The sequence below is a fragment of the Entelurus aequoreus genome, linkage group LG08, assembly GCF_033978785.1.
Source record: "Entelurus aequoreus isolate RoL-2023_Sb linkage group LG08, RoL_Eaeq_v1.1, whole genome shotgun sequence".
Lineage (NCBI taxonomy): Eukaryota > Metazoa > Chordata > Actinopteri > Syngnathiformes > Syngnathidae > Entelurus > Entelurus aequoreus.
In genome coordinates this window covers 65,358,270-65,368,269 of record NC_084738.1, presented here as the reverse complement: position 1 = coordinate 65,368,269, position 10,000 = coordinate 65,358,270, and the positions used below count along the sequence as shown (strand labels likewise).

Genomic DNA, 10,000 nt, shown 5'->3' with positions numbered 1-10,000 from the left:
AAGTATATATATGTGTGTGTGTATGTATATGTGTGTGTGTGTGTGTATGTATATGTATGTGTGTGTGTGTGTGTACGTCTGTGTACGTGTATATGTGTGTGTGCATGTGTACACGTATATATGTGTGTGTGTGTGTGTACACGTATATATGTGTATGTATATATATTCCAAAATGGAATATTTGATGGGAAATAATGTGAGCCTTAATTAGGTCAATAATTCATAACATTGATTTTGATTCATTATTTTATGCGCAATGACAGTTTTAAAGAATAAAACAGCCAGCTTTTTCTTATTAGTCAACATTGCAACTCTTTTCTCTGTTTTTTTTAAATTTCTTAATAGTATTTTCAGAATGTTAAAAGAATTAACCGTGGGCCGCAATTGGCCTCTGGGCCGCACTTTGGACACCTCTGAAGTAAGATGTATTTTTGTGTGTTTGTGGGTTTTTTTGCAGGGAGAAAACGGCAACACTGTAGTGGAGGTGAGCATGAGAAATAACTTCAGTTATTGAATTAACTTGACCTCAATTAATTAGTGAGATGTGTTGTCAGAATGGAAGTAACGCCATGGGAAGTGGAGCCAAGGACAGCCAAGTGAGTATTTAAAATGTCATTTCTATTAGAATCAATCAGTGTAGTAGTTCACACAGCTGACTTTTTTTTTAATAGTCAACTTTAAAGCACATTTCATTTTTTTGCGGCGTTCAGCCGGTGGAGCAGCTGGACCTGTTTGGAGACATGTCCACACCACCGGATATCCACTCCCCCAACGTGAGTATGCACCCTCCGCATGTGTGTTGAACCACGTAACAGTGTGTGTAATACTTACAACGCTACGTGAAATCTTGTGTAAATTCACTTCTAAAAAGACCACTCTTTTCAACACCGATAAAAGTCCGAATAATAGAAAATTGGGCCAACAAAAAAAAAGGGTCTTTTTAGATTTGAGTTGATGCTTCATGTTAAATCATCCAACGATTTAAAGCTGCTAAAAGGAACCTTTGAAATTCAACCAGCAAGTGTGTGCTTTTACTGCCATTTACTGTCTACTTTTAGGTCTGCGCGGTATAAAACAAGTAAAACATCAACAGTTATTTTTTTTCCCCATTTTTTGAAATACTGTTTTTTTTTGTTTTTTTTTTAGGTAAGAAACACTTTAAGACAATGCTTACACTGGGTTAGGGTTAGGTTTGGTTTAGGGTTAGATTTGGGTTAAGGTTAGGGGTAGGTTAGGGTGCGCACTTCGAGAATGTGAAAATAAAGAAAGTTGACCGGGAGGAAGTCGCTACTACTACAAAATAAAATAAGTCGGACACCTTAAAAGTGATTTCTTTTTTCTTTCTTTTTTTCCCCAATTTTTTGAAATCCTGTTTTTTTTTTTATTTATTTAGGAAAAACACTTTAAGACTACGTTTACACTGGGTTAGGTTTGGTTTAGGGTTAGATTTGGGTTAGGGTTAGGTTAGGGTGCGCAATTCGAGAATGTGAAAATAAAGAAAGTTGACCGGGAGGAAGTCACTACTACAAAATAAAATAAGAGACGGATACCTTAAAAATTTCAGATTTTTTATTTTTCCCCAATTTTTTTAAAATCCTGGGACTATTTTTTTTATGTAAAAAAACACTTTATGACTACGTATACACTGGGTTAGGGTTCTCGCAATGTATTACCATATATTTTTCTGGACTATGAGGCGCACTTAAAATCCTTTCATTTTCTCAAAAATGGACATTGCGCCTTATAGCCTGGTGCGCCTAATGTATGGAATAATTCTGGTCGTGCTTACTGACCTCGAAGCAATTTTATTTGGTACATGGTGTAATGATAAGTGTGACTAGTAGACGACAGTCACACATAAGAGATACATGTAGACTGCAATATGACTCAAGTAAACACCAACATTTTATATGTTCCATTGAGAATATAGAACATTACACACGACACTCAAAAATCTGTCAAAATGATTTTAGTACGGCTTCGGTAAGCTATGAAGCCACACCGCTGGATGGATTGTTGGCGCAGTAAACATAGGAGTATTATTATGGTGTGTGGAAAAGGTAAGACATATTATCTGGCATTTTGTTTCGCAATATTAGGCAAAACCACATTTTCTTACCTTCTGGTACCTGCTGATGTGTATTTGGGATCTGCATAATTCCTGAAAATGTGCGCGCATCGTCGATAAGCTTCTTTTTCTCTATCTTCTTGTTATGTGACATTCATCCTCCACTGTTGCCATTTCTAATATAAAGTAGTGTAAAGTTCTTACTTATATCTGTCGGTAAACTCACCATGAAAGCACTAAAACATACCGGTGTAGTGAGTTGACATTATTCACCCAAGGAACTTTAGTTATTAGAGAGTTCCGGTCGGACGTTTTTTCACGGGACACATTTCGGGCGTTGTTGATGCACTAGTGAGCCATGGATGAGGAGATGCTGCTCCGTTATTGATTGAAGTAAAGTCTGAATGTTATTAAAACAGTTGGCGCCATCTTTTGACACTTCTTCCACTCCCGTCCTTGCACGCTACACCGCTACAACAAAGATGACGGGGAGAAGACGCTGTCCAAGTGGAGGCACGTAAATAAGACCGCCCACTAAATGGCGCATCCTGAAGAGACTGTCAGAAAGATGATGTGTAAAACATCATCTATGCAATATTTTGAGCAAAGAACCACTTTGTGGACAGCGTCTGCTCCACACACAATAAGTCTTTGCTGTCGTCCAGCATTTCTGTTTTTGTTTACTTTGTAGCCAGTTCAGTTTTAGTTTCATTCTGCATAGCCTTCCCTTATGCTAGGTTCACACCAACGGCGCTTTAAAGCGGCATGCAAAGCGGCGTTATAGCGTAACAAAGCCTGATTAAAGCGTGAGGGTCCTAATGGATCGTGGGAAAGCTTGTAGTGAAGCGGGACATGCGGCAAGTTCGCCAAAATTTTTTAAACTGTTTAAAAAAATTCTGCGCTCTGTCAAGAATGGAGCGTGAAAAAGCGTGAAAAAGCGTGACAAAGCTCAGCAAAACTTGACTAAAAGCGTAGGAAAGCTTAACAGATCTTGGTTCAAAGCGCAGACCCCTACAAATAGGAAGTGACTGTGATATTGACTAGTGACATTGAAACTTTTATGTAAAACCAACACAGGATTACAAATCCATTCTCTTTTGCATCATTGCCTTTTTTATACGATGATCATTGTTTCTGTACTTCTGTTAGAGTTTGCTGTTTGATGTTGCAGTTTGACATTACTGTCTATAATTTTTCTGTATAAAGAGAATATGTTACGTTTTATAAAAAAAATGCCTTTATTATTTTCAACTAGCATAAGAAATGAAAGATAGATATTTATTAAGATGACAAAAATAAAGGAAATGAAGATATAAAACATAATATAACGGAAAAAAAAGAGAAATTGAAAAAATAAATTAATATAAAAATGTGTGGATAATTGCCTTTTATTATTTTCAACTAGCATAAGAAATGAAAGAGATATTTATTAAGATGACAAAAATAAAAGAAATGAAGATATAAAACATAATATAACGAAAAAAAAGAGAAATTGAAAAAATAAATGAATATAAAAAATGTGTGGATAATTGCCTTTTATTATTTTCAATTAGCATAAGAAATGAAAGATAGATATTTATTAAGATGACAAAAATAAAAGAAATGAAGATATAAAACATAACGGAAAAAAAAGAGAAATTGAAAAAATAAATGAATATAAAAAATGTGTGGCAAACAGTATACTGAGTTTTTCACATTTTTTTCTTTTTTTTGTTGTAACAATGTACAACAGAGCTTGATAATCGTGTCAGAGCCTGATTTAAATTGTCAGGATCGCATCAAAGCGTAATAAAGTTCAATAAAGCGTAATAAAACGTATCAAAGCGTGATTTAAAGCGTATCAAAGCGGGATCAAAGCGTGAGGAACGGTAACAAAGCGGCAACTAATTCGTATCAGAGCGTATCAAAGCATAACATTACTTCAGAGATGGGGATATTCGTGGAAAAATTGACAAAAATGACGGCGCTTTGCTCGCCGCTTTAAAGCGCGGCAAGCGCCGTTGGTGTGAACCAGGCATAAGCTTCGATGCCTTTTCTTAGGGCCACTCACCTTTGGTTTATTTTTGGTTTAAGCATTAGACACCTTTTTACCTGCACGCTGCCTCCCGCTGTTTCCGACCGCTACAAAGCAATCAGCTACCGGCTGCCACCTACTGATATGGAAGAGTATTACACGGTTACTCTGCCCAGCTCTAGACGGCACCGACACTCAACAACAACACATCATTTGCAGACTATAAGCGGTAGAAAATGGATGGATGGATAGGTGAAATGACATAATCTCCCACGGCACACCAGACTGTGGTTGGAAAAACACTGATGTAGTCCACAAGGAAGTCTCTTACATTTAGAAAAGAAAAAAAAAGAGACTCCTTTAATGCGCCTTATATATGAAAAAAGATCAAAAACAACCATTCATCGGCGGTGCGGTGCGCCTTATAATCCGGTGCGCCCTATGGTCCGGAAAGTACAATGAATAGATTTTTTTGCGGCAATAATTCAAAAAGATGCAAGAGACATTTTTGATATCGGGCTAAGTAAAAGCAACACACTTTTATGTATTTTGTTATCAAAATGGATTTAGCAGCTTTAAATGGTTTTCACCTGTGATTCCCTTGTCATTGTGTTCTGATTCCCGCGTCTTCCTCCCTCTCCTGTTAACCAGGACTCTAACGATTTTCCCTTGCTGGACTTTTCCGCCGAAGTCGACGGCAATCAGAATTGCATAAAGGGAAGCGTTTTAACTTCCTGCGCCGGCGAGCCGACTGAGAACCCCTTCTGCCCGGCGTTCGGCTACTTCCCCGCCCCAGACAGCGACCCTTTCAGAGACGATCCCCTCTCCAGAACGCCCGGTCACTCGCACCCTCCGAGCGGGGACTCGGAACTAGCCCTCGGCCGGCAGGCGCTGAGCAGCAAGAGCATGATCCTGGCGCTCAGTAACGGCCAGTGGCCACTAGGGGGCGAGATAACTCAGGGCGGCGCCATCACCCTGATGGACGGGAACGAGTCTGGACCTGGTCTCTCCGCCAAAAACCCCTTTTTTGACTCCTCCGCCCTCTTTTCTAACGGGATAAGCCACGAAGCCCCAGTGAGTCATAGCAAGGACTCTGTGGTTCTAACCCCGCCGCCCCAGAGTTCTAAGGCCGGACGAAGTCGAAGGAGTCAAAAGGTGACGTTGTGGTGTGCGACATGTATTCACTGCATGTGTGATGCCTTCTTAGGTGGGTCCTTGCCCCTCCCCCGCACCGCGTAATTGGTCGCTTGACACCCCCCCTCTATCTCCGCATCTGCATGGGTGTCTTGGTGCTACGAGAAGGGATCGGGTCGGTCCGAACGCATGCGGTCACACAAGCTTCTTTCTGCTGTAACCTCTTGTCTCCTGTCTTTATCGCTAACGCACACGTTTCCACCGACTGGTAAGTGGCAATGCATGCTGGGGGAATTGTTTGGGAATTGTATTTTTTTTGGGGAAAAAAAATAACTGACCGAGTGTGACCTCGCACTCTTTCTGTGTCTCTGGTTTGTCCAGTTTGCATGTGGGAAAATGGTCTGGGAATGTTTTGGTTGTAACTGCACCGTCAGTCAGAAGTGTACTTTTAAAGGTCTCATATTTTTTTACTCTTTTTAAAGGAGAATTGCACTTTTGGGGAGTTTTACCTGTCACTCACAATCCTTATGAAAGACAAAAATATATGGTTTTCTTTTTTCATGCATTTTAACTCGTATATAAAGGCTAGCCAAAGTCAGCCAACAATGGAACCAACGTTTACACTAGGTTGGGGTTAGGGTTAGGGTGTGCACTTTCTCGAAGTGCGCACTTTGAGAATGTGAAAACGAAGGAAGTTGACCGGGAGGAAGTCGCTAAAGCTTATTGTCATACTTGCAAATGGGACACAGCAGTTTGGTAAATGGTTAGGGTTGGGGTTAGGGTTTGGGTCTGGGTTAGGGTTGGGTGAAAGTGCGCACTTTGAGAATGTGAAAACAAAGGAAGTTGACCATTAATTGATTTGCGTGGACCCCGACTTAAACAAGTTGAAAAAGTTATTGGGGTGTTACCATTTAGTGGTCAATTCTACGGAATAGGGTTTGGGTTAGGGTTAGGGTGCGCACTTTCTCGAAGTGCACACTTTGAGAATGTGAAAACAAAGGAAGTTGACCGGGAGGAAGTCGCTAAAACTTATTGTCACACTTGCAAATGAGACACAGCATTTTGATAGCTGGTTGGGGTTAGGGGTGGGGTTAGGGTTAGGGTGCGCACTTTCTCGAAGTGCACACTTTGGGAATGTGAAAACAAAGGAAGTTGACCGGGAGGAAGTCGCTAAAACTTGTCACACTTGCAAATGAGACACAGCATTTTGATAGCTGGTTGGGGTTAGGGTTAGGGTTAGGGTGCGCACTTTCTCGAAGTGCACACTTTGGGAATGTGAAAACAAAGGAAGTTGACCGGGAGGAAGTCGCTACAACTTATTGTCATACTTGCAAATGAGACACAGCAGTTTGATAACTGGTTGGGTTTAGGGTTTGGGTTTGGGTTAGGGCTAGGTGAAAGTGCGCACTTTGAGAATGTGAAAACAAAGGAAGTGGACCGGGAGGTAGTCGCCAAAACTTATTGTTGTACTTCAAATGAGACACCGCAGTTTGATAACTGGTTGGGGTTGGGGTTGGGATTAGGGTGCGCTTTTTCTTGAAGTGCACACTTTGAGAATGTGAAAACAAAGGAAGTTGACCGGTAGGAAGTCGCCAAAACTTATGGTCATACTTGCAAATGAGACACCGCAGTTTGATAACTGGTTGGGGTTGGGGTTAGGGTTTGGGTTAGGGCTAGGTGAAAGTGGGCACTTTGAGAAGTGCGCACTTTGAGAATGTGAAAACAAAGGAAGTTGACCGGGAAGAAGTCGGCAAAACTTATTGTCATACTTGCAAATGAGACACAGCAGTTTGATAACTGGTTGGGGTTGGGGTTAGGGTATGCACTTTCTTGAAGTGCACACTTTGAGATTATGAAAACAAAGGAAGTTGACCGGGAAGAAGTCGGCAAAACTTATTGTCATACTTGCAAATGAGACACAGCAGTTTGATAACTGGTTAGGGTTGGGGTTGGGGTTAGGGTATGCACTTTCTTGAAGTGCCAGGTTGAGATTATGAAAACAAAGGAAGTTGACCGGGAGGAAGTTGCCAAAACTTATTGTCATACTTGCAAATGAGACACAGCAGTTTGATAACTGGTTGGGGTTAGGGTTGGGGTTCGGTTTAGGGTATGCACTTTCTTGAAGTGCACACTTTGCGAATGGGAAAACAAAGGAAGTTGACTGGGAAGAAGTTGCCAAAACTTATTGTCACACTTGCAAATGAGACACAGCAGTTTGATAGCTGGTTGGGGTTAGAGGTGGGGTTAGGGTTAGGGTGCGCACTTTCTCGAAGTGCACACTTTGGGAATGTGAAAACAAAGGAAGTTGACCGGGAGGAAGTCGCTAAAACTTATAGTCATACTTGCAAATGAGAGACAGCAGTTTGGTAACTGGTTAGGGTTAGGATAAGGGTTGGGGATAGGGTTTGGGTTAGGGTTAGGGTGCACAGTTTTTCGAAGTGCGCATGATAATAGTTAGCTTGTGTCACATACCAAGTTATATGACTCCAAGGTGTATTGCTGGGGAATTAGAGGAAAAAAAAAAGTAAATTTAGCAAAAAAAAGTTAGCACTTTAATTTTAGCATGCTAACGCTTGCATGCTAACAGTTTTCAAGTGTCATATACCAAGTTATATGACTCTGGGGTAAACTGTTGCAAAACTAGCTCAAAAAGTTAGCACACTAATTTTAGCATGCTAGAAAGCTAACGGTGGCATGCTATCAGTTAGCATGTGTCACATAGCAAGTTGCAATAATAATATGGGCTGCTTGCATTGCAGCAGGCCCATAATTATGGACCAAAGTATGCTAGGGGACCTTTTTAAAAGGACTAGGGCACATGGAGCTTGACCTCACTACTATCCCTTAATAGTCCACAGCAAATGACTTGTTCGGAGCAGAACTCTTCGCTGCTCCTGGTCAACCTGCCGGGTCATCGGCTGCAGGTGACCTCTTCAACAAGTCCGCTCCGTCGTCCATCGCGGCTTTAGGTAAGCACCGTCTTTTCATCAAGAGTTTTTGACCGGCGTTTAACCAAAATGTGGTCACGTCCAGGAGATCTGCAGTTAGGTCCACCAGCCAGCACCGGCATCCCTGCAGCAGGCATGTGGGCAGCCTCCACTGTCGCACCGTCCATGTACGGGCCCCCCAGGCCCACCTACCCACAGCCGTCCGCCTTTGGCGGTCTCCCCATCCCCCCCGGCGCCTGGGGCCAGCAGATTCCGCCTCAGTACGGCGCCCCACATCTAGCCCCGCCCCACGGCTGGGGTCAGCCTCCTCCTGTCGGCCCGCTCGGGGCTCCGGGTTGGGGTCAGCCGGCCTCCACCAACCCTTTCCAGCCGGGCCCCTTCCACATGATGGGCGAGCTGCCGGGCCCGTCCCGCCCGCCCCCCCGGCCGCCGGCGAAGGAGCCACCCAAGGTTGAGAACAATGCCTTCACCGCCTTGGACCCCCTCGGGGAGAAGGAGAAGAAGACCGGGAAGGACATGTTCAAGGATTTCCAGCTCGCCAAGCCCCCCGCCATACCTGCCAGGAAAGGCGAGCAGGTGACCCCCGCCGCTCCCGACGGCAAAGAATCGGGGGCTTTCGACCAGTACTTCTCCAATAAAGTAGGCATGGCCCAAGACGCTGCCGACCACGACGACTTTGACATCAATCAAATATCAGTGACTGCTAACGGTAAGGCACCAGCAGGGGGCGCACACCTTTCCTCAGGTAGAGATGTGGCGTTCGTGAACAAATGTAGTGTTTTGAACCGCTCTTTTAGGTGAACGATGAGAACCGATTCCCAGTTAAGAGTCGTTTGTTTGGGAGCGGTTTTTATGCACATGCTAATTTAGCGCGGGCAATTGCCCACCCTGCACCACCCGACCGGCAACTGTATGGAGTGAGTAGAATAGAATAGAACAGGGGTCACCAACGCGGTGCCCGCGGGCACTAGGTAGCCCGTAAGGACCAGATGAGTAGCCCGCCGGCCTATTCTAAAAATAGCTCAAATAGCAGCACTTACCAGGAGCTGCCTCTATTTTTTAAGTTGTATTTATTTACTAGCAAGCTGGTCTCGCTTTGCCCGACATTTTTAATTCTAAGAGAGACAAAACTCAAATAGAATTTGAAAATCCAAGAAAATATTTTAAAGACTTGGTCTTCACTTGTTTAAATAAATTCATAATTTTTTTTACTTAGCTTCTTATAACTTTCAGAAAGACAATTTTAGAGAAAAAAATACAACCTTAAAAATGATTTTAGGATTTTTAAACACATATACCTTTTTACCTTTTAAATTCCTTTCCTCTTCTTTCCTGACAATTTAAATCAATGTTCAAGTAAATAAAATTTTTTTATTGTAAAGAATAATAAATAAATTTAAATTTAATTCTTCATTTTAGTTTTGTGACGAAGAATTTTTGTGAAATATTTCTTCAAAGTTATTATGATTAAAATTTAAAAAAAAAATATTCTGGCAAATCTAGAAAATCTGTAGAATCAAATTTAAATCTTATTTCAAAGTCTTTTGAATTTCTTTTAAAGTTTTTGTTCTGGAAAATCTAGAAGAAATAATGATTTGTCTTTGTTAGAAATATAGCTTGGTCCAATTTGTTATATATTCTAACAAAGTGCAGATTGGATTTTAACCTATTTAAAACATGTCATCAAAATTCTAAAATTAATCTTAATCAGGAAAAAGTACTAATGATGTTCCATAAATTATTTTTTAAATTTTTTCAAAAAGATTCGAATTAGCTAGTTTTTCTCACTTTTTTTCGGTTGAATTTTGAATTTTAAAGAGTCGAAATTGAAGATAA

The 10,000-nt window shown here is 41.6% G+C and overlaps 2 protein-coding genes across 6 annotated transcripts in view; one reads left to right on the top strand and one right to left on the bottom strand.

Annotated features, from left to right (window-relative positions):
* Positions 1 to 10,000, bottom strand: part of LOC133656159 (breakpoint cluster region protein-like) — a 590,239-nt gene that overhangs the window by 151,576 nt on the left and 428,663 nt on the right. The gene's annotated exons all lie outside the window — the stretch shown is intronic.
* Positions 1 to 10,000, top strand: part of LOC133656162 (disabled homolog 2-like) — a 46,049-nt gene that overhangs the window by 31,045 nt on the left and 5,004 nt on the right. For 2 of the 5 annotated variants that reach the window (XM_062057063.1, XM_062057062.1), the window contains exons 7-12: positions 458 to 484; positions 543 to 596; positions 711 to 773; positions 4,734 to 5,237; positions 8,068 to 8,185; positions 8,250 to 8,873. In XM_062057063.1, coding sequence (XP_061913047.1) covers positions 458 to 484; positions 543 to 596; positions 711 to 773; positions 4,734 to 5,237; positions 8,068 to 8,185; positions 8,250 to 8,873 — 1,390 coding nt within the window. The remainder of the gene's footprint in view (positions 1 to 457; positions 485 to 542; positions 597 to 710; positions 774 to 4,733; positions 5,238 to 8,067; positions 8,186 to 8,249; positions 8,874 to 10,000) is intronic. The other 3 variants (XM_062057064.1, XM_062057065.1, XM_062057066.1) reach the window with 3 other exon arrangements.